Source organism: Macaca nemestrina, chromosome 1 (assembly GCF_043159975.1).
Source record: "Macaca nemestrina isolate mMacNem1 chromosome 1, mMacNem.hap1, whole genome shotgun sequence".
Classification (NCBI taxonomy): Eukaryota; Metazoa; Chordata; class Mammalia; order Primates; family Cercopithecidae; genus Macaca; species Macaca nemestrina.
The window spans coordinates 163,751,767-163,777,385 of record NC_092125.1 but is presented as its reverse complement, the minus strand read 5'-3'; the positions used below and the strand labels follow the sequence as shown (position 1 = coordinate 163,777,385).

The window sequence follows — 25,619 nt, the reverse complement described above, 5'->3', positions numbered from 1 at the left end:
GAAAAAGTCTCAGCATCTGTTTGCCATCAGAAAGTTGTTTGTTGCCATTAGTCATTAGGGACAGAATGAGTATATAACAAAAGCATAAAACAAGGTGACTCTGGTTATTTCACCTGAGAACATCCCAGTAGAGGGGAACTACTTCCACCCTACCCCCAATGAACCTAGAGAAAACAACTTTCCTTGTTTTAAAAGGGTAACTTAAGCACCAGGGAAGGTGCTTTTATATCAGCGATGGTTCCAATAGAGGCTTCAGTTGACCAGATGGTCAATACAACATCTGCACAACATGCAGTCAGTATTTGTTTAAAATGTACTTTGTTTCAAGCACTTGGTTGCATGATGCCTAACTATCAGAAAAAAAGAGCTAAGGGTAACCAATAAGAATACAACTATGGTGAACATTTGAAGTGCCAGCACTAATAGGCACCAGATTCCTACAGCCAAGGAATTAAGCACCTTGAGAGCATCAGAGTAAGCAAGCCACTGAAGACAGTTCCTTTTACATAAGTGATAAAGAGAAATAGCACTATCGAACAAATACCAGTCACCTCAGGAGTGACCTGGCAACCAGCCTGTGGCCAGGATTACCTGATTGACCAGCAGTAATGTGTGAAAGCAAAGCTCCCTAGGTGCCTCTGCCAAATGGAAAATAACATTTTGTGGCAGATAGAAAGTTTGGAAAGAAATAGTTAACTATGTCTGAAGGTACCCGTAACTTTCAGTAGTGGATCAGTTACCATTTGGCAAGATGACACATTCTCAAATGGCAAAAGAATTAAGCCCAAGATAAATTCAACACAATGCTCTTGCTTTCGTATATTATTATTTCTAACACTCAAATGTTGGAAAGGAAGAGCCCGGGAGGGTGAGTCTTCTAATGACAAAGGTTCATTGTGTTTGTCTATTTTAAAATCACTACACCTGAAAAGAAAACAATAATAGATGGTGAAAGTGAGAGAAAGTGGAATCTTCTACTTACTTTATCTCCACTAAGGCTAAGAGCTCTTTATGGGAGCTTGGGCTTTGAAAGGAGACAGAGTTGTTGTGTCAGAGGTGGAAGAGGCGTAGGGTCTGCAAATGCAGCATCAAACTGGAGGGAAAGTGGAGAACCAGCAAAGTGTTAACTAAGCAGCAGGCTTGGTAATGAAAGGGTATATACTTTTACCCTCCCAAAGTGACCTTAATTACTTTTTGGAAGTTAGACTCTGATGGCATTCAGAGTTTGCAAGCATGGACCTCCTGATTCCAAGGGTTATTTATCATTTTCTATTCCTAAATCTTCTTTCTGTAATTGTGCCCTAAATAAAAGGATCTTTACATCTTATAAAATGAAAGCATCAGAACATTCTTAAGCATCATAATAGCAAAAATCATAGCAATAAGCATGCCTCGTAGTGATGTCATTCAAAGCAAAGTTTCTTCTCAATTAGACTCAAAATTAATTCATTAGCACTGAACGTCAATTCTGCATTAGTGCTCCTTTGGTAGTGATTACTCACTGCCAAGTCTCCATTAAATTTCCAGTTAGAAATGATGAATGCATACCTCTATTTATCACTGATTGTGATTTTATGAGTTATTTTTAGAATAATAATATTTTTAGCAAGGTATCTATTGTTTTTCCAACATTTCTTAATCAACTAAGCCTTGAAAAATTTATATATATTAAGCTCACAGTAGGAGTAAAATGTCATTTACTTTTCAGACTCTTTGAGACACTGGAATAAATAAACTAGCAAAGTCTCTATTACATAGAGAAATTTATAAAATTATCATACACCTCAATGTCAAAGGAATTTAGAAATGTGAAAAAATAGTTTTTATTTTCGTTCTGATTATGATTTTATTACAAGTTCTTTATTCTTTAGTTTCCTCTCTCTTTTAATATTCTTCCCACCTTGAACCTATAGTGAAGATATTGCCAACATAGATATTTAGACATGTTATATATTTTTAGTTTTTATAGATTCTTCTTTCAAATTTTCTATCTTGGGATGGAATCAGGTGCACAGACTCATAAGTAATAATCACAATATCGTTTTCTGAGAAGCACTGATGTAAAATAGAAAACTCGGGCTGATTCCCTCAGATGTTTGTGAGAAAGACTGAATAACATTATATATAAGGTACCTAGTACCGAACCACACCAAAGGATTGGAACTTGGTTTTGAAGGATCCAATGATCCACTGAAGAACATTAAGCTAGGAGTGACGTGATCAGGTTTGTATTTTTCAAGGGTAACGAACAGTTATGAAGCAAATCTGAGGAAGGTGGAATTGAGGAGTTTAAAGACAAAAGGATGGGTTTAGAGACCATTTCAATAGCCTGGAAATTATGAGAACCAATTTAAATCAATGGCAGTGGAATGTGGAATAGAAGGGAAAGATACAAGGTATGCTTAGGAGATAGAGCCGAAACACTTTAGTAAATGACTGAGTTTGAATCGGGAAAGGTGGCAGGAAAAGAAAAGTCAAGGATAATTCACTACTTGTTAACTTGAAAGACTTGGTGCTTGGTGCTTGGGTGAATTATTATGCTATAAAATACAAAATCTTATTATGCTATAAGATACAAAAGGTTTGAAGAAAGTTGGAGGATGGGACAGGTACTAGATTAAAATAATGAGTTTCATTTTGAATATATGAAGTTTTAGTGAAATTCCCTGGTGAAGAGGTCCAAGAGATACACAGATCCAGAGACCAGAGAGAGGTCTAGAGTTAGAGGTATGAAAAACATACCATACCATTTATCATTTTACCCCAGAACAATCAAAAACATCTTCTGAATTTCTGGTTATAGAAGAATAATTACATTTATTGAAGTCAGCCAACATGGTGGAATATATTATGAAGCCATTAAAATTGTTTTTTAATGATGGGACAATGCTCAAAAGAAAATATCAAATCAAATAAAAAAACAGAATGCAAAATTTTGTACAATAAAATCTCTATTGTTTAAATAAAATAGGCCTTAAAAAGCTGGAACGAAAATCATTAAAACAGTTATAATGCTCACATTAGGGCTAAGAGTTTATGGTAATTTTTCTTTTTTTTTTTCTATGTATCAATATTTTACAAGTTTTCTATGTGCATTTCTTAAAAGTCATTTGAGGGTAAGGATAGGCTCCTGGAAAGATATTGATTAAACTGAGTCTGAAGAACTGATAGAGTTGAGCCAGATGAAGAGGGTGGTGTTAGCAGAGGTACAAAGGTGAGGAACATAATGTGTACTTGAAACTGTAAGCAGTTAAGAGTTGGTGAAGTATAGCATGATGGCAAAGAGTCATCAAAGAGGAAGCTGAATAGGGAGATACGGTCACACTGTGGGGGGTTGCTACATTAAAATTGTATCCTATGTGCTCTGGGAAACTCTTGAAGAAATATACATAGAGGCATGTATTCATTTTCTAGGACTGCCATAACAAAGTGCCACAGACTTGTTGGCCTAAACAATAGAAATTTATCTTTTTATAGTTCTGGATGCCAGAAGTCCAATATCAAGGTGTCAGCAAGGTTGGTTTCTTCTGAACGTGCTCTCCTTGGCTTGTGAATGGCCATCTTCTCCCTATGTCTTTACATGGTTTTTTCTCTGTGTGTGTGTGTGTGTGTGTGGGTGGGTGTGTGTTTGTGTATCTTAATCTCCTGTTTTTATAAAGATATCACTCATTGGATTATGGTCCACCCTAGTGACCTCATTTTAACTTAAACACTGCTTTACATACTTATCTTCAATATAGTCTTATTCTGAGGGACCGGGAATTGAAATTTAAACATATGAATTTTGAGGTAACACAACTCAGTCCATAAAAGGGAATGATGTGGTTAAATTTCATTTCGTAATCATGTGGAGTTTTGAGGAAGAAGAGATAAATTAACGGGTTATTGTAATAATCAAGGCAAAACTCAGATTATTCTATAGAACTTTGTTAACAGAGATGGAGAGAAAGGGACAAATTACTGAAATATTTAGGAAACAAAATTGGCACAGGATTAAGGTTACTTGGATGTTAGAAATGAGAGGGAGAAGCCTAATCTAGGTCTCTGGATTTCTGATTTGAATGAACCAGTAGATGGTGACATCATCAATGAAGGTTTAAAAAAATCCAAAGTAAGAAGCTTGTTCAGAGAGGAAATGATGAATTCAGTTTGAGGAATCCAATTAGAGTTACCTGAAATACAGTTAGATAGAAGACTGAAGCACAAAGACAGATAATTGGGCTGGAAGTCTATATTTTGTCTTTATTATTCTCATATGTTATATGAAACTATGGGAGCACATCCTCACATACTGAATGATAAGAACAATACACTTAAAAAAAAAAAGAAAACCAACATTTATGGGACAGGCAAAGAACAAGCCCTGAAAGAGACAGTAAAGTGCGATGTGAAGCAGGAAAGGCACCTGTCATAGACTCCAAGAGAGTAGAGAGCTTTGATATAGGGAATAATCAATAGTGAAAGACAGCAAAGAGATCCCAAAGGTAAAAATTGATAAATGTTATCTGGATTTGAAATCGGAAGGACTTTTGGACATTTATGCCTAATAACAATTCCTTAGGCTTTCATGTGCTAGACAATAGATAAAGCATGGCATGTGTATGATATTTCATTTTCAGATTCATTATAATAGATTGAGGAAAGTGTCATTATGTTCATTGTACAGATTGCAAAGATTATAGCTCAAGACAGTCAAATACCTTGCCTAAGTTCAATCTGAGAACAGCAGATGTGGGAGTCATTTCTAGCTTCCATCTTACATTACCAAAGCAGATGTGATAAGTGGAGGGGCTCAAAATTCAGAGAGCAGTGGGACAATGAATGAATGGTTGGTGAGGAAGTAAGATAGACTGCCCTTTTCAGCCTGGGAGAAGGTTTAGTACATTGCCTTCACACAGTAGATGCTCAATAAATTTTAGTTCAGTGAAGAAGAAATAAATGTCAACTTGTGCTAGTTATCAGGTTTACATGTTAGGTGTGGAACAGGAGGTAGCAGAGGCGTCGAGTACACACAGCCCAAGATTAGGGAGCCAGTAAAGAGAATAACGCCAAAGAAGAAAGGGGAAAATTTAGCAAGCCAGGTCCTTTGTAGAAGAGGTTGATTGAGCCTGGTATCAAGTATACAAGTAAGAATTTTACCTGAGTAGATGAACTCTTTCTTTGAGATTGAATACAAAAGAGTGAGGTATAGAAATAGGTTTAAAGGGACAAAAAGCAAATTGTTTCATCTCCCAACAATCCCCTCCATATTAAACTCCCTTATGAAAAAAATCTCACCATCCCTAATAAGTTATTTGCTTTAAAGTTTTAATAAATGTATACATGCAATTCCCAATGCCTAGAACTACTTCTCTCTTTTTTTTTTTTTTTGTATAGTAAATGCTTATGGAGAAATAAAGACCCAAATTATAAGTTAGCTCTCAAAATTATTTCTTGAATTCTCCAAACAGATTTTATCACTCCCTCCGTTTTCCACCTCTTACAGCACTCACTCCCTCCTCTGTAGAGTCTTGGAATCCATAGATAATTATGCTTTCATTTTTTGTTAAGTTTTTTGAAACACTTTAACATATCAACAAAATATTTGAAAATGTTATAAGGCATATCTTAGAGCAAGCATGACTTAACTTGAACACAATTGCATGTATTTAGCTCAAACTTTTATATGCCAAAAATTATATGATGTAAATTTTCTTAATGGTTAGCTAAACACTACTCTAGCAGATGACTGCATTTTGTAATAAAAATATACTCTTAATTGACTTTTAATAATGTTATACCACAAATGATGCATAAATTGGGAAAATTTATACAATGTATTTAAAGAATAAAATGTTGCTTGCCATTATAAAGATTTATGTATTGATCATCTTGATGTTTAAAGAAAATGATGTATACTTATGCCCTATCTTCAAAACCAAATTGCACGCTGTAATACCTTAAGCTTTCAGCTGGTGTTAAATTTTGGCTGGTTCGATAGTGGGCTGAGAATATTGATTGCTATATTACTGTTCTGTTAGACAATTTTATTTTTGAACAATCTGTATGCCCTATGAGAAGATCAAATGATACGGCAGAGAGATCTGAGACAAAATACTAATATTTAATTGTTTTAAGTTCAGCAGGATCAAGTTTCACATTTCAGAGTCATTCAAAAATGCACAGAATGCATAATTATATTCAATTTGAGTTTGACTTTGAGCTATGTAGCATGATCCATGTGTAATTTATAAAATATAGTCGAGTATTTAAAATATAAAAATATAATATTCTTTGTAACATTTTACACATGCTGTTATTTTCCTTATATCAGCAAAATAAGAATGTGAACTTTATAAACATACATTGAGAGAGTTAAGATAATCATGTGAAATGGCTATATCAATCTGTAAACACCTCTTTTAAATGACTATTTAATATTCCATCCAAAAATAAATATAAAACCCAACGTATAGCAAAATCCATGAGACAAAATATTCTCACAAAGAATCTGTTTATGTATTGCCTGTCAATTAAACATGAAGATACGTAATTTTTGTTCAAATAATCTATGTATATTCCCAGTGTACCTATTATATACATGAAATTGTTCAACCTTTAGAGTATTTACCAAAGTTTTCTAATGTAAGTAAAAATTATATGGATTTGAGAACTATACTTCTTACATTCTATTGTGAAAATATTTTAAGATTCATGTGCACTAATTTCAGTTGTTTGCAAACATACTGTAATGAAACATTATATTTTCATTTTTTAATGTAAAATATAAAAGTCTCTTTAGATGGAGCCAAAAGAAATTTCTAATGCAGCTAATGTATTCAATCATCGTTTAATATTCTGTGTAGTCATAATTGCATTTGTCTGAGCATATCCAACATTTAAATTAGTACAAGTTGGTAAAATTCTAGCATTTAATTAGTTTGAATAAAATGTAGTACACAAAAAATTGTAAACAAAATATGTGTGAGTCATTAATTGAAATGTGATTGGTGGATTTTCTGGAAGAAATGGGGAGAAAATTAAAGTAGAGTAATAGCATGATTAATTGATTCAGGATGGTTCCTACTGAAAAATTATGTTCAATAAGAATCTGTCATGACTTTTGATCATTTGTTACTCTACAGTATATCAAATATAATGGAGTCAGGTGCACAAGCTGTAAAAGCGACTGTTATAAAAATGCCAATTTCTTAAATTAAAAAGGTGGTTACTTAAATGATTTAATTCCAAATAGCCATACTTTATTAATTTGAGCTATTGCTGTATCTAGAGATGTTAAATATTTTTATAAACGATTTTGTTCTCATATATACATTTATCATTCTGCATTCAAGTCAATGGTTTTTAAAATTTCCTCTCAAGGTCCAAATTACACATATTTTTATCAAAACATGGAGATGCCTGGCAAAAGTTGCTATTTAAATATTTAACAGAAAAATATATTGGAAGAATAATGATTTGTTTACAACCCAAAACATTATTTCAATCAAAATTCTTTTAATATAATAAAATGTGTTCTTCTACAGTATGTTCATTTACATATACCTCTCTCATTGGTGTCTTTCAGTGTTTTCTCATATAAGATCTTTTTCAAACACTATGGAGATTAAACTGAATTATCTTAATATGATTTGAACCACTATACTGGAGAAGAAAATTTCATAGAAGGGAAATTCATAAATTTTGTCATTTTCAGAGAGTGTAGGGGACATTAAAATTCATAGTAAAATATCAATGTGTCCATTTCTATTATGCCTTAAACAGTATGCATTAATCATGCTTATTGTCGCAGAGGGTTATTGGAAATGAGTAGAAGCTTGGAAGTGATAGTGTGAGCAAGTTATTTTCATGACAATGGCTTATCACCTGATGATCATCATATGAAAGTTTTGCTTGCTCCTTTCAGGGGGTATGCATGTTTTTCATCATCTGGTCCAATTCCACGCTGAGTTTAATTTTCTGTTTTTATTTTATCTAACATTTTTCCTAATCCTAGAACTATGCCTCTTTACAAAAATATTACTTAAAACCTATTTCTATGGAATTACATTAAAACAAGTAAACTTTCTACCACCCTGTACTGTAAACCAATTGGTAATTATTTTAGTCACCTTCTGCATTAGGAGTTCCATCTTTTGGGCATTGAAATTGATTTTTTTCATCTTAGCATCTGAAGATCCAGAGTGTGCCCCTTGCCCAATCGCCTGAGACTATACAGTGACACCTACAACAGAGGATGTGGAGGGAGCAGCTTTTCGGGCACCAGAAATGGCAGCATCAGGAGCATCAGCACGAATAGACTTTGTAGAGGTAGTTCTCCCAAACTATATTACGAAACCAAACATTTTTGGTGCGCTACCTGCTGATGGGGGCTGCCTTCTTACTGCCTAGTATCTACAAAATGTTTGGTCTTTGTTAAAGTTTAACAATGACATTTCTGACTAATATAGAAAGACCTGATTTTTTTCCAAGTGTGTTCAGTTGCCATAACTTTCAATGAATATGAAATTTTATCAGTCTCAAAAAAACAGTAACCATATTTTTATCTGATTGATTTCACTATTTGTTATGTTAAGGTGCTGTTGTGTATAATTTGTATATTTTTTATATGGATCAAACTAAGCCATCTTTTAAAAGTCATCCTAATGCAGTAAATAAGATAATTTCTCTAGTTTGTTAAATTCTTCAGAGACTGAATACAATTGCCTCGTTTTTCTGTCATACTCCCTGATGATGTTCCATTGTGGACTTATTTTGCAAAGTTCCCAGATGGCACAAGTCAAAATATGAAGCGCTGGTGATTGATTGATTTTATGTATCCTTTCATCTTAAGTAATTTAATGTGAAACAGTTATTTTCTAGCTCTAAAATACATTTGTTAATTAACCATATTGGCTTTTCGTGCAGTTCAATGACTTATAGCATTTCAATTTGCATATAAAATGAGTCTCTGTAATGGTACTTTTGCTAAATAAATAACAATCGACATAATGGGTTCATTTGCTTTTAACATTTTATACATATAGTTTAGAAGTAGGATATATTTAATATTGAAATTTTGAAAAGATTGAAATTCAACATACAAGGGTCACCATCTTCTTACTGATACCTAATGCAGTACAGCAAATTCACTCGTCATCCCATATTAACTCCTTTTTGGAACAAGGCAAAATACAAATAATTTACAATGACTGTGTTGGAGCTAGTGCTTGATTAAATACAATTCAAAGGTTCTTTTTATAAAACAGGTATGAGCAGGACACACTGAGCTTACAGGCTTTTCCTATTGTTTAGTTTCTATTTCATTTTACTGCCTAGGAAAGAAACACATTTTTTTGCAAAACCTATGCTATTGGAGCTGAAATGTACTTTCTTGAATATTTCTATTCTGTTTTATGAATTTCAATTATGTGAAATATATAAATATAAAATTGCCTTAGAATGCGTAACTCTTTGTAAAAACATATATCTGAAAGTAGATGTTGATTTTTTGTTAAACTTGTGTAAATGCTGATTTTTCCATGAGTACTTATGAAGATCTATATGTAAAAATTTTAAGTCTACTGTGTTTGTACCATCTGTTTTTAGCTGTGTATACTATATGCTAATTGACTTCTGTCATTGTCACATATATTGAATATATCACTGAAAAAGTAAAAGGTATATTGCTATTCTAAAAACAAAATTGTAAATTCCTGACATTGCTTTAGAATAAGTTGCACTATCTTAGTGTAGTTTTATAATGTGTTCTTATGAATTCTCAGTGCCCTTCAGATGCCATCAATTTATTTAGCTTTCCGAAATTTATTTTAGAGATTACTTAAAAAGAGATTACTTAAAACATTCTGCGTGAAAGTAGCTTTAAAGATTAAAGAAACATTGCTGTTTTGACTTTATGATGGTCTAAGTAAGAAACTGGACCTTTCATTATTAAAGCTTAAAAATCTTATGCAGCGGCAATGAAAGTCCGCATCAGTGTGTAGACTGTTGAATAATTAACTTTACTGCAGTAAACCATGTTGTCTTTCTGGTCTTGACAATATATAACAATTGAAAACTTGTATGTGTAGCATAAAGGAAATTTTTCTTAATGAAAAGAAGTTAACAAGTAAATTGAATAACTGTTATCAAAGCTAAAGTTCTTTAAAACTTAATCAGCAGAAGTGATTATAAAAGTAAAAGGTTAAAATGAATACAATTGAATATAATACATGATTTATTTTGCCCACTGTCCATGTTATATGTCCTGGTTAGTGCTCCAACAATCATAAGTGATTGTAAATTCATTCACAATATTTGTGTGACTCTAATCTTTTATTCCAAGAGGAATCATGCATACCAGTTTAACAAAATACTGTGTTTATCTGTGAAGTTTCATATAATTTCAGCCTCAATATATACTTTTTAAAAAAACAGGTAAAAATGGTAATAAGATGAGATGTTTTCATATGCATTTACTCTTATTGAAATAATTGTATTGAACTCTTTTATAAATATATGCTATTGATTTTACATTCAGGAGTAGTAGGATATGCATATTATGCCAGAATTTGGCTAAACATATTCAATAAAGAAAACAACAAAAACGACCCCTTAAGAAAAAGGCAGTACAGTATGTGGTTACCCATTCTCCAAGATACAAATACCATATAGCCCTTTCTCTCTTCATAATATTAGACTACTCTCAGGAACCTGGGGCATGATGTGAACAACAACTATGAAGGGGCTCTTATGCCATAGTTGGGCTTTATTTTCTGGGCAATAGAGAGGTTTTGATGAAATGGTTTTAAGCAGCAGAATGACAAGTTAGATTTGTGAGTGATGAGATAAAACTGGCTAAGTAAGAATTCACACTCTCCTTGCTAAGCAAGCAAAGAACAAAAGCCACTCTGGGCCAAGTGTAGCGGTGTACACTGTATTGCCTTTCATCATTTTATTGGCATCTCATGAAGAGAAGCCAGTTGTTATGCCTTTTAGTAGTGCCTCAGAGAACAGAATATGTATTCCAATATGTTTCTCAGAAGTTACAGGTTTCTGGAACTTCAAGAATTTCATAAATTTACTCTACCAGCCATATTTTTTGTCTATATCAAACTTTGACAGTTAAGGTTCCTCCTATTTTGTCTTATCTTTTTAATCAAATCAACTCTTCTTGAGCCAAAACTGGCAGATCTAAATTTTGTCACCAAAAATTATGATTATTTTGTCAATTTTTAAAAGGAAGGCATGTTAGGCGTAGTCAGTTTTATTTTGTGTCACTTGTTTCTGCCACTAGCAATCAATATAAGTTGAGTAAAGACTGATAGTCTGTATTTATTCATTGGCATAAAAAACACTATTACCAGGGCAAAAATATAGCATCTGGAGGTCTAGTAGAGTAAAAATAATAATTTCAGAACAGATGGGTTTAGAACAGCATGAGAATGTGGAAACTACATCTTCCTCAAATCTCAATGAGGTAGAAATCTTGTATCAAACCAGTAATTCTTCCAACCCTCACACAGGTACAACTTGCTTTGATTTCAGCTGTATTTAACATATAGATAGAACATCAGAAATCCAAACTCTTCATCACCTCTGGTGCTTGGGCAAATTTTAGAGAAATACAAACCTTTAATTCAATCCAATTCAATAAACATTTGTTGACGACTGACTGTGTGTCAAGCACAAGGATTAACACTAGAGACACCTTGTACAAAGAGCCCCTGCTGTTCAGAAGCTTAAGGTCTGATAAGGAATAGAGACAAGTGAAGCATTATATGCAGTACAGCATAGTACATAGGATTATGGAGATGTGATGAAGGCCGAGAAATAGTAAAGAGAAGTTCTATTTCTTAGTCCTATCTGTAAAGTCCAGGTGAAGCCTGAGGAGTCTTTCAAACCATAAATTGGAATTTTAAAATGGGCAAAAGGAGAATGAGTGTTGCTCATAGAGAAAACTCCATGTCACAAGTGGTTGAATATGTAAAAGAGAAAGCATGAGGAAGGAGTAACCATGAGGTAGACAGAGGAGAAACTGTGAAGGGGCTCTTATACCATAGTTGGTCTTTATTTTGTGGGCAATAGGGAGGTTTTGATGAAATGGTTTTAAGCAGCGGAATGACAAGTTAGATTTGTGAGTGATGAGATAAAACTGGCTAAGTAAGAATTCACACTCTCCTTGCTAAGCAAGCAAAGAACAAAAGCCACTCTGGATCAAGTGTAGTGGTGTACACCTATAATCCCAGTGCTTTGAGATGTCAAGGCAAGAGGATCACTTGAGGCCAAGAGTTTGAGGCTACAATGAGCTATGATCACACCACTACACTCCAGCCTGGGCAACAGAACAAGACCCTGTCTCTAAAGCTACTTAGACAATTCTTTTTTTTAAAATCAGCTTTATTGAGGTGTGTGAAATACATAATATAAAACTAACTCATTTTAAGTGTACAATTCAATATTTTTAGTAAATTTATAGAGAAGTGCAATTATCACCACAATTTAATTTTGGCCATTTCTGTTACCCAATGCCCAAGTCCCTCCTGCTTATTCACAATTAATCCCCATTCTAATCTCCTTTCCTACCCTAGCCCCAGGTAACTACTAAACTGCTTTCTGTCTTTATAAATTTTCCTTTTCTGAACATTTCATATAAGTAGAATTATTCAAGTAGACATCTTTTGTGTCTGGTTCCTTTCACTTAGCATAATGCTTTTGAGGTTTCTACCAGATTATTATTAGACAAACAGAATAAACATATTTTACTCCTAAAGAGACTATGAACACTGGGAAAACAAGACGTGTGATAAGGATGTAGTATGAGACTCTCAAAAGTGTAGAGGAGACAAGAGATTGAGGGACCAAGATAGTGAGGGCAGGATGGCAGGAAAAAAGAATCAGTTGGAGTAGAAGAATCAGAAGTGCACAGTTATGTGAAAGTAGAAGAAAACATGTCAAGATATTTTAATATAATTTGCTGAAGACTAAAGATTTGAACTGTATTGCCTCCCTACCTTAAAGATTTAAAATAGGTATTTGTAAAGATTGGACTTCCTGATTGTCGTTACTACTAGATTCTAGATACTAGAGGTATCACAAGCTTCGTTAGTTTCTTGGAGAAGTAAAGTCACGTCTCCAAAGAATGCTTACCTTAGGAAAAAAAAACAAGAATGCATTTGAATAGTGACAGACTGACATCTGCAGTTAAAACATAAAGGGGCAAAAGTACATCTAGAACAAGCTGTGTTATCTTTGAAAAACCACTGTGGAGCCAACGGGACATTTTGATAGTCACACTGAGATTGGAGTTACAGTGGTTTTAGAGAATGCACGACTGATTCAAGAATGCTTGTTCAGGGGGGAGCGGGGAGGGATTGCATTGGGAGTTATACCTGATGTAAATGACGAGTTGATGGGTGCTGACAAGTTGATGGGTGCAGCACACCAACAAGGCACAAGTATACATATGTAACAAACCTGCACGTTATGCACATGTACCCTAGAACTTAAAGTATAATAAAATATATATATCAAAAAAAAAAAGAATGCTTGTTCAGATGAAGAAACAGACTTAGGTGGCATGATGAGGCCACTCAAGTCATAAAAATTAAAAAATTCTTTCTGCAGGAGAAGACAAGGCTACTGGCAGATTTTCTGAGTCTCTATTCAAGATCCACCCCACTAAATGAGAATGGCTGCCTTGCTGATTTGACTGTTACTGTAGGCCTGAAGATAAAGCAAATTTTGGAGTTTTTTATGTGATCTACCATTAACTAGAAAAATCACAGGTTTATAGCACAGCTAATGAGATAAACAGACTTTGATTTTAGGGCAGTGAAGACACTCTGCATGATGAATAATGATACTATATATATATAAATAAATGTATATATATAAAAGAACAAGCTGTGTATGATATATATTTACTCTGCTATGTATAATATTTATATATAAATATTATAAAATGTATATATACATATATTTATATATTTGGTGTACATTTGATGGGTTTGGACCAATGTATAATGACATGTATTATCCAGGATGGATACATTTGTCCAAACCCATCAAATGTACACCAAGAGTGAACCCTAATGTAAACTCTGGACTTTGGGTGACTATGATGTGTAGATGTAGTTTATCAGTTGAAACAATGTACCACTCAGGCTGGGGATGTGAATATTAGGGAAAGCTATGCGTGTGTTGGGGTGGGGAGTATATGAGAAATCTCTGTGTTTTCCTATCAATTTTGCTGTAAACCTAAAACTGCTGGGGAAAAAAAAAAAAAAAAGACTGCACACTGGCCAGAATATGCCTGCCACTTAGTTGTTACCAGGAAGGGACAAACTCAAAAACAAAGAACCCACTAAGTAGGAAATCTGACAAAAATCTCCCGGCCTAATGTTACGACTGGCCTCAGGCCAAGAACTCTGATGAATGAAATTGGAGCCTCAGAAGACAGCACCAAAGATGGTTTCTGAGAGGCTACTGAAAGGACCATCTCTCCGGAAACCACATCTCCAAACCCCTAGGAGTGGGAAGTGGTCCTGCCAAGCACGGTTCCTAGAGGCGCTAAGTGGTCTGCTGTGGCCTCAGTAGGAATGAGAGATTTCTCAGCGCTGATGAGAAATACTGCAGCACCGCAGGCGGGGTGGCACATGCCTGTAGTCCCAGCTACTCAGGAGAGTGAGGTAGGAGGATTTCTTGAGCCCAGGAGTTCTAGGATGTAGTGTGTTATGCTGATCGGGTGGTAACAGTAAGTTGGGCATCAATATGGTGACCTTCCTGGAGCAGGGGCCCACTAGGTTTTCTAAGGAGGGGTGAACCAACTCAGATCAAAAACGGAGCAGGTCAAAATTCCCATGCTGAACACAAATTCTCAGGAACAATCCCAGGTTAAGGATTGCAGATTCATTTCCTAAGCCACGGAGTCAGGGTCCCCTGCCTTGTTCAGGGTGAACAGGACAAACCCGGAATCCTGACGGTTGGTCTTGTTTGCTGCTGTTAAAGTAACAAGGAGCCATTTTACCACCCGTAAAACTGAGACTCTATTCTTTAAAAGAGAGGAAGTTAACTACTAATAGGAATGTCTTTTAATTACAAGAAGTTGATATTTCTCCAGGAAATGCTCCAAGACACTGGAAAAATGTTTGCATACTCTGAGTAGGGCAGAAAAAAAGGCAAATTAAAATGGTATGGGACAAAATGGAGATTTTTGTATTTTTCCTTCCTCCTTGCCCACTTAGCTTTGTTCTCTGTCTCCACTTCCTGAAAGAAGAAAAGACAACAGTCACTGCAAGATGCTCTCAAATAAAAGCCAAAGGAGGAGAATTATTCTCCCTCGTGGACTCTGTGTGGGAGCTGGAGGTGAGGGGACATCAGGAGCTCACTCTGTAGGACTTTAGCACTGAGCAAGGGGATGATCAGGGCAAAAGATGGGGTAAACGTGACGTCAGGAAAGAGAGTTCTTTGGGTAGGAGGGTAAGGTTTTCCTAGGAGTTTTGGTGTGCTATGCAGTAGGATAGAAAATATCAGTAAGAAGTGCTGTGAGTCAAGTTCTCAGATCCCCTTAAATGTTGACAATAACCTCAGGACGGAAATTGCCATTTGGGGTCTATGTTTCTCTAAGTAGCCTTTATGAAAGTATCATAGGAGTTAATATGAGGGATAGGGAGACCAGTTGCTGTAATCATGACAAAAGAAGGAGAGTATAATAATAGGGAAGAAAAAGTAAACAGAATTGGGAGACATTTTTGGAAGTGAAATTCAAAGAACTCTCATCAGAGTGTACCTTATTCTTGTCATATATAAGGAAAAATGGAAAAAGTTTGACAGAAACTGCTTCTAGATTGTTCCTTAAATCAGGGCTTTACTCTGTGGCTTTATGATTTAATTTGAAAAGGATTTTCCAGGAAAAAAAAGACACAGCCATGTTCAAAGCAACTAACAACAAATTGCAAAGCCAGAATAATGCATCTTGCATTTATAACTGTTTTATATTGACTTATAAATCTGCTTGCCTTTATTAGTTTGACTAAGATCCAGTCCAAATGTCAATGCCTCTTTGAAGATTTCTCTGGATCCCCAAATATGTGCATATGGGACTTTGGATATAAAATTTCTAAAATGTTATCACATCGTATTTTCATTAGTTGTTTGAAGGTCTGCTTTCTTGAGCTCTTTGAAAGCGGGTCTATGTCTTATTCATCATTATATCTCCACTGGATAGAAAAGTGCTTTGTCCAAAGTTAGATTTGTTAAATGAATAGAGGAGATATGGCAACCAGAGGAAATGCAATCTTCTGCTGAGTGTCAGAAGTACTATCATATGCAATAACAACAAAATTAAAATGTCTAAAATCAGTCCCTGTATCTATCATCATAAAAATATGAAACTATTTCCAATATTATTCCTATTAAAATTTCCAATGAAACCAGTACTTGTATGTGCTATTAGTTCGAATCGTGCTACTAGAACATTGTTGAGTTTGAAATTATTAGCATCATTCAACTAATATGTGTATAGCTGTCACTTCCATTTGAATTGTTATGACACCAAAAGCTCAGGCAAAAAAAGAAAAACAAATGAGACTAACTCAAACTGAAAGGTTTTTACACAGCAAAGGAAATAGTCAACAAAATAAAAAGGCAGGCTGGGCATGGTGGCTCACACCTATAATCTCAGAACTTTAGGAGACCAAGGCAGGAGGATCACTTGAGGCCAGAGTTCAAGACTAGTCTGGGCAACATAGTAAGACCCCCATCTCTACAAAAATAAAATAAAATTAACCAGGAGTGATAGTGCATGCTTGTGGTCCCAACTACTTGGGAGGCTGAGGTGAGAGGATCACTGAAACCAAGGAGGTCAAGACTGCAGTGAGCCATGATCACACCACTGCACTCCAGCCTGGGTGACAGAGTGAGACCCTGTCTCCAGATAAAAGAAAAAAAAAAAAAGAACAAATACAAGGCACCCTATAGATGGTGAGAAAATATTTGCAAACTATATATCTAATAAGAAGTTAATATCCAAAATATATTTTAAAAGCCTATACAACTGAATAGCAAAAAAAAAGCAAACAAAAATAACCCAGTTTACAAAATAGAATTGACAAAGTATGTAAATAAACATTTTTCCGAAGAAGAATTATGAATGACAACAAGTATATGAAAAGGTGTTCAACATCACTAATCATCAGGAAAATGCAAATCGAAGCCATGAGTTATCACTGTATATCAGTTAAGATGGGTATTATCAAGAAGACTAGAGATAACAAGTATTGAAAAGGGAGTAGAGAAAAGGTAAATTGCTGAGAATGTAAATTGGTATAGCCATTATGGAAAACAGTACGAAATTTCCTTAAAAAGTTAAAACTACCATATGACCCAGCAATTCCTCTTCTGTATATATTATACCCAAAGGAAATAAAACATGTACCTCAAAGGGAGATTTGCAGTCCCGTGTTCATTGCAGGATTATTCACAGTAGCCAAAATATGGATTAATTTAAATGCCCATTGACTGATGAATGGATAAAGAAATTGCATCATAATGTACAGACCTACACACACACAAATATAAACACTATATAAATATCATTTAACCTTAAAAACAGAGATCCTGTCATTTGTAACAACATGGATGAAACTAGAGGACACTTTATTTATTTATTTATTTATTTATTTATTTATTTATTTAAGTTCTAGGGTACATGTGCATAACGTGCAGGTTTGTTACATATGTATACTTGTGCCATGTTGGTGTGCTGCACCCATCAACTCATCATTTACATCAGGTATAACTCCCAATGCAATCCCTCCCCTCTCCCCTCTCCCCTCTCCCCATAATAGGCCCTGGTGTATGATATTCCCCTTCCAGAGTCCAGGTGATCTCATTGTTCAGTTCCCACCTATGAGTGAGAACATGCGGTGTTTGGTTTTCTGTTCTTGCAATAGTTTGCTGAGAATTATGGTTTCCAGCTGCATCCATGTCCCTACAAAGGACACAAACTCATCCTTTTTTATGGCTGCATAGTATTCCAAGGTGTATATGGGCCACATTTTCTTAATCCAATCTGTCACTGATGGACATTTGAGTTGATTCCAAATCTTTGCTATTGTGAATAGTGCCGCAGTGAACATACGTGTGCATATGTCTTTATAGCAGCATGATGTAGAATCCTTTGGGTATATACCCAGTAATGGGATGGCTGGGTCATATGGTACTTCTAGTTCTAGATCCTTGAGGAATCGCCATACTATTTTCCACAATGGTTGAACTAGTTTAAAATCCCACCAACAGTGTAAAAGTGTTCCTGTTTCTCCACATCCTCTCTAGCACCTGTTGTTTCCTGACTTTTTAATGATTGCCATTCTAATTGGTGTGAGATGGTATCTCATTGTGGTTTTGATTTGCATTTCTCTGATGGCCAGTGATGATGAGCATTTTTTCATGTGTCTGTTGGCTGTATGAATGTCTTCTTTTGAGAAATGTCTGTTCATATCCCTTGCCCACTTTTTGATGGGACTGTTTGTTTTTTTCTTGTAAATTTGTTTGAGTTCTTTATAGGTTCTGGATATTAGCCCTTTGTCAGATGAGTAGATTGCAAAAATTTTCTCCCATTCTGTAGGTTGCCTGTTCACTCTGATGGTAGTTTCTTTTGCTGTGCAGAAGCTCTTTAGTTTAATGAGATCCCATTTGTCAATTTTGGCTTCTGTTGCCGTTGCTTTTGGTGTTTTAGACATGAAGTCCTTGCCCATGCCTATGTCCTGAATGGTATTACCTAGGTTTTCTTCTAGGGTTTTTATGGTATTAGGTCTAACATTTAAGTCTCTAATCCAGCTTGAATTAATTTTCGTATAAGGAGTAAGGAAAGGATCCAGTTTCAGCTTTCTACTTATGCCTAGCCAATTTTCCCAGCACCATTTATTAAATAGGGAATCCTTTCCCCATTTCTTGTTTTTCTCAGGTTTGTCAAAGATCAGATGGCTGTAGATGTATGGTATTATTTCTGAGGACTCTGTTCTGTTCCATTGGTCTATATCTCTGTTTTGGTACCAGTACCATGCTATTTTGGTTGCTGTAGCCTTGTAGTATAGTTTGAAGTCAGGTAGTGTGATGCCTCCAGCTTTGTTCTTTTGACTTAATATTGTCTTGGCAATGCAGGCTCTTTTTTGGTTCCATATGAACTTTAAAGCAGTTTTTTCCAATTCTGTGAAGAAACTCATTGGTAGCTTGATGGGGATGGCATTGAATCTATAAATTACCTTTGGCAGTATGGCCATTTTGATGATATTGATTCTTCCTATCCATGAGCATGGTATGTTCTTCCATTTGTTTGTGTCTAGAGGACACTTTCTGAGTGAAATAAGCCAAACACAGAAAGAAAAATGCTACATGATCTCATTTACAGGTGGAATCTAAAGAAACACAGACAGAAGCTGAGAGTAGAACAGCGGTTACCAGCTGTCTGGGGGTAGGGAAGATGGGGAGATGTAGCCCAAAGGATACAAACTTGCAGTTGTAAAATGGATATGTGTTGGAGACCTAATATACAGCATAAGAATATATTGAGTACTTGAAATATGCCAACAGAGTGGATCTTAAGTACAATCATACCTCAGAGACATTGCAGGCCCAGTTTCACACCACCACAATAAAGCAAATATTACGATAAAACTATTGTTTTCCACTGAATGTAAGCATTATGTTTACAATATACTGTAGTCTATTAAGTGAGCAATAGCATCATGTCTTTAAAAAAATATCGTAATGAAATATTGTAATGAAAAAATACCTTGTTGCTAAAAATTCTAATAATCTTCTGATGCTTCAGCAAGTAGTAATCTTTATGTTGGTAGAGGGTCTTTCCTTGATGTTAATGACTGCTGACTGATCAGGGTGGTGGTTGATTGAGGTTATGGTGGCTCTAGCAATTTCTTAAAATAAGACAACAATGAAGTTTGCTGCATCAATTGACTCTTCCTTTCATGAAAGATTTCTCTAGAACATCTTTCTCTTTAAATGCTGATTTCTCTGTAGCACGTGATGCTATTTGATAGCATTTTACCTACAGTAGAACTTCTTTCAAAATTTGAGTTACATTTTTTACATTAATAAAGTAACCTCAAACATTTGTGGTTGCTTTATTAATAAGTTTATGTAATATTCTGAATTCTTTCTTGTCATTTCAACAATGTTCACGGCATCTTTACCATCTCAAGAAACCACTTTCGCCAGGTGCAGTGACTCACTCCTGTAATCCCAGCACTTTGGGAGGCTAAGGTAGGTGGATTACTTCAGCCCAGAAGTTCGCCATGAACCTGGGCAACATGCCAAAGTTCTGTCTCTATAAAAATATACAAAATTAGCTGGGTGTGGTGGCATGCACCTGTAGTCCCAGCTACTCAGGAGGCTGAGGTGGGAGGATCACTTGAGCCTGGGTGGTTGAGGCTTCAGTGAGCCAAGACTGTGCCACTCACTCCAGCCTGGATGACAGAATGAGACCCTGTCCAAAAGAAGAGTAAGGATATGGAGAAGAAGAAGGAGAGGAGGAGGAGGAGGAAGAAGAAGAAGAGGAGGAGGAGGAGAAGGAGAAAAAGGAGGAGAAGGAGGAGGAAGGAAATCAGTTTCTTAGATCATCCATAAGAAGCAATTTCTTGTCTGTTAAAGTTGTATGAGATTGCAACAATTCAGTCACATCTTCAGGCTCCACTTCTAATTTTAGATCTCTTTCTACCACACTGAAATTACTTTCTACACTGAAGTATTAAACCCCTCAAAGTAATCCATGAGGGCTGGAATCAATTTCTTCCAAACTTCTGTTAATGTTGATAGTATGATCTCCTCTCATAAATTATGATTGCTGTTAATGGCATCTAGAATGGTGAATCCTCTCCAGAATGTTTTCAATTTACTTTGCCCAGGTCCATGTGAGGAATCATGATCTGGCTATATACAAAATGTATTTCTTAAATAATAAGGCTTGGAAGCCAAAATTATTCCTTGACCCATGAACAGCAGAATGGATGTTGTATTCACAGGCATAAAAACAACACTAATCTTGTACATCTCCATGGGAGCTTTTGAATGACTAGGTGCATTGTCAATGAACAGTAATATTTTGAAAGGAATCTTTGTTTCTGAGCAGTAGGTCTCAACAGTAGTCTTAAAATATTCAGTAAATCATGTCGTAAACAGAGGTGTTGTCATCCAGACTTTGTTGTTCCATTTCTAAAGCACAGGCAGAATAGATTTAGCATAATTCTTAAGGCTCCTAAGATTTTCAGAATGGTAAATGAGCATTGGCTTTAACTTTAATTTACCAACTGCATTAGCCCCAATAGGAGAGTCAGACTGTCCTTTGAGGCTTTGATGCCAGGCATTGACTTTTCCTCTTTACCTTTGAATGTCCCAGATGGCATTTTCTTCCAATAGAAGGCTATTTCATCTACATTGAAAATCTGTTTTTTGGGGGTTTTTTTTGTTTGTTTTTTGTTTTTTTTGAGATGGAGTCTCACTCTGTCGCCCAGGCTGGACTGCAGTGGCATGATCTCGGCTCATTGCAAGCTCCACCTCCCGGGCTCATGCCATCCTCCTGCCTCAGCTTTCCGAGTAACTGGGACTATAGGCACCCACCATCACGCCCGGCTAATTCGTGTGTGTGTGTGTGTGTGTGTGTGTGTGTGTGTGTGTGTGTTAGCAGAGACAGGGTTTCACCGTGTTAGCCAGGATGGTCTTGATCTCCTGACCTCATGATCCTCCCGCCTCGGCCTCCCAAAGTGCTGGGATTACAGGCGTGAGCCACTGGGCCCAGCCAAGAACCTGTTTTTTAATGTAGCCACCTTCGTTAATTATCTTAGCTAGATCTTCTGGATAACTCACTGCAGCTTCTACATCAGCACTTGTCACTTCACCTTGCACTTTTATGTCATAGAGATGACTTATTTCTGTAAACTTCATAAACCAACCTCTGCTAGCTTCAAACATTTCTTCTGCAGCCTCCTTACTTTTCTCAGTCTTCATAGGATTGAAGAGAGTTAGCGTCTTGCTCTGGATTAGTCTCTGGCTTAAGAGAATGTTGTGACTGGTTTGATCTTCTGTCCAGACCACTACCACTTTCTCCATATCAGCAGTAAGGCTGTTTCACTTTCTTATCATTCATGTATTCACTGAAGTGGCATTTTTTATTTCCTTCAAGAAATGTTCCTTTGAATTTACAACTTGGCTAACTGTTTGGCATAAGAGGCATAGCTTTTGGTGACTCCAGCTTCTGACATGCCTTCCTCACTAAGCTTAACCATTTCTAGCTTTCCATTTAAAGTGGAAGACCCACAAATCTTTCTTCCACTTGAACACTTAGAGACCATTGTAGGTTTATTAACTGTCATAATTTCAATATTGTTGTGCCTCAGGGAATAGAGATCCCAAGGAGAGGGAGAGAGGGGAATGGTCTTTTGGAGGAACAGGCAGAATATACACAATATTTATCAAATTAACTTTTCCATCTTATATGGGCATGGTTCATGGCTCCCCAAAACAATTACAATAGTAGTAACATCAAATATCATTGATCATTGGCTGAGCATGGTGGCTCACACCTGTAATCCAAGCACTTTGGGAGGCCAAGAGTTCAAGACCAGCCTGGCCAAAATGGTGAAACCCCACCTCTATTAAATACGAAACTTAGCCAGATGTGCTGGTGTACATCTGTAGTTCCAGCTACTCAGGAGACTGAGGCAGGAGAATCACTTGAATCCAGGAGGTGGAGGTTGCAGTGAGCCAAGATCGTGCCACTGTACTACAGCCTGGGCAACAGAGTAAGACTCTGTCTCAAAAAAGAAACAAAAAACCACTGATTATAAATAAACATGATAGTTACAACAATAAGGAAAAGTCTGAAATATTACCAAAAGTGACACAAAGACATGAGTGAGCATATGCTGTTGGAAAAATAGTGCCAATAGACTTGCTCAACACAGGGTTGCCACAAACCTTTAATGTGTAAAACATGCAGTATCTGTGAAGCACAATAAAGTAAAATGAAGTGCAATAAAATGACAGGTGCCTGTATTCTAATCACAAAAAAGAAAAAAATAAACATGTGAAGTGATAGGTATCATAATTCACTTGATTGTGGTCATAATTTCACAATGTATACATATATTGAAACATCACTCTGTATACTGAATATATACTATTTTATATGTCAATTATAACTCAATAAAACTGAATAAATTTAAAACTCCAAAATATTGTAAAAGGGGAGAAGTTATATTTCAACTATTGGAAGGATGGCAGTGGCATATCAGGCAGAGAAAATAGTGGATGTAGGAAAGTCTAATATCTATTTATGGAATGAGGGCTGACCTGGGTTTCTGATCAGGGAAGTAAGTTAAAACAGTAGTAGAAAATAAAAGTGGAAAGGTAGGGTGAGGAGTTTGGACCTCACTAAGTGGTAACTCTTAAAGATTACCTGTGTGAGTAGCAAGGACACAGTTGGTACTCAAGGCATGAGTTAAAACCTCAAATGAGAAAAAAAATGTTGGAGCAACATCACGCAGATAAAGCCAATGATGTATTTAAATATGATACGATACAATACACATTTTTAAAATTCCTTCTGGTACTGTAATTGACCTGAAGATATATGAAATCATATGAATTACGACTCAAACTGTCATCCCTCTAACAAAACAGTAAGCTAGACAAAACTGATTTAGCCCCTAAGTGATCCCTTATTCCAGAATAATGAGGGGTAAATAATATTTATTTACTGGACATGCCAAGCTCTTTACCTACATGCATTATTTCACTGACCCTTGTAACAACTGAGTGACGTATGTGTTGTCACTGCGTTACACATGAGAAAATTGAGTCTCAGAGAAATTAAACAATTTACTCAAGATCGCTTTGATAGGAAGTGGCAGAAATTGGATTCAAACCCACTTCTCTCCAGTACTCAATCTTGTATTAACTTCATTGTTTTGCCTACAGATTATAGTTTTGCTTAAATTCTGTTTAAGAAACCAAATTATTTATGTCGGTGTCGCTTATTTGATTTACCTCCAAGCACTTGATTAAGAATCAAATTATGTTAATGCTTCCTGTGGATGATAGATATTCATTACACATTAAAAGAATTGATTATTCTCTTGAGGTGTTTTTCATTTTTAAAAATACATCCAGGTACATTTTGGGTTCTTGAATCGCAGATTAACCATTCAGTCCTCATAACGCGAGATTGAAGAGATAATCAATGGGTTTCATACAGTTAAAAGAGTGTCAGTTTCTTTGCAATAATGTAATACTGTCCTTAATTTACGACTCAATGTCTTTAGCTATCAATTTTATTTTTCCAACCTTTTAAAATCAAGGTGGTTTCTTTTGCATTTCCTAAGATTCAAGATTGAAAATGTAACAAAATCTCAGACAGCTAATATGTATTAAACTTTTGAAAGCACATGAAACAATACTTTCAAGAATGTGTTTTTTGATCTACACATTAACCTGGTAAGAGGGGCATAAAAAGTATTTCCAATTCCGCTAATAAGAACTTTAATGTTATTTGGTAAGGATAATACACTACTTTTTTGTTTCAGCTTATGCTATATATTGAAATACATTCTATTTTTTTTTCTTGAAAAAATGTTTGGAATTGTAATTTTTATTATAAGTAGAAGCTTTGTAGAAGGATCTTATACAAACTGGTAAAACTTTGAAATGTAAATTATTTCCTACAGTAATTACCATAAATATGGGTAAATAGCTCAGAATGTTTCTATATATAACTACTGAGTACTTTCAGTATTCCTTGATATAAGTAGATATGGGAACCATGTAGCTTCTAATAATGTCAAGGCATTTGCTATTTTAAGAGATTTTTAAATTTAATTTTTAATATAAAATTTCTCATACTTGAAAACCAAACTTTTTTTTAGTCCTCTCAATGAGCTCTTGGTTTTGTGGAAGAGATATTCTAGGCCAAAGAAAGTCATGTGCAAAAGCAGGGAGATGAATGAGAAACTGACGAACTGTGCAAAATACCAGGAGATTCATTGGTGTGGGAGGCATTGGCTACTGAATGTCAAGACATGAGGTTTGAGCAATAGAACAGAGCCTATTCAAGAGTGGTTTTATATTCCAGTATAACGGTTAGATCAACAAAAAAAATAAGCCTCATTCCGTTGATTTTTTCAATAAATATTGATCATTTTATTTTACCTAATCTAGGGACCAGAATCTAATAGGTGATACAGTTCCTAATATTTATTGAGTTCTAAATTCTTTACATGTATGAATTCACATAGTACCTTGAAGTAGGTATTATTATTATCCCCATTTTACAAATAAGGAAACTAAAACACAAAGAAGTAACTTTCCCAAGGTCAGGAAGCTGGTAAGGTATGGGGGAAGGATTTGAACCCTGGCAGCATGACTCTGGCCTTGTTCTTCATTACTGTGGCACAGCTGAATAGAGATCACCCAAACCAAATTGAAGATATGAGGATATGTGATGAGTTTGTTAGAGGTTTGAATACATATTGAATTCGTTTCCTCACATTTGTTAGTAAAATATACTAGCCTCCTTTTTGTTTTTGAAAAGTTTTATTGAATTACAGTCACTATCTAATAAACTGACA

At 35.5% G+C, this 25,619-nt stretch overlaps 1 protein-coding gene across 13 annotated transcripts in view; it reads left to right on the top strand.

The window, feature by feature from the left end:
* Positions 1-25,619, top strand: part of LOC105498361 (leucine rich repeat containing 7) — a 571,142-nt gene that overhangs the window by 304,438 nt on the left and 241,085 nt on the right. For 3 of the 13 annotated variants that reach the window (XM_071091277.1, XM_071091281.1, XM_071091269.1), the window contains one exon: positions 8,168-24,129. The exons of the other annotated variants lie outside the window; for them this stretch is intronic. In XM_071091277.1, coding sequence (XP_070947378.1) covers positions 8,168-8,174 — 7 coding nt within the window. In that variant the 3' untranslated portion in view covers positions 8,175-24,129. Of the gene's footprint in view, positions 1-8,167; positions 24,130-25,619 lie in introns of those variants that run through there. 13 annotated transcript variants of the gene reach the window in all.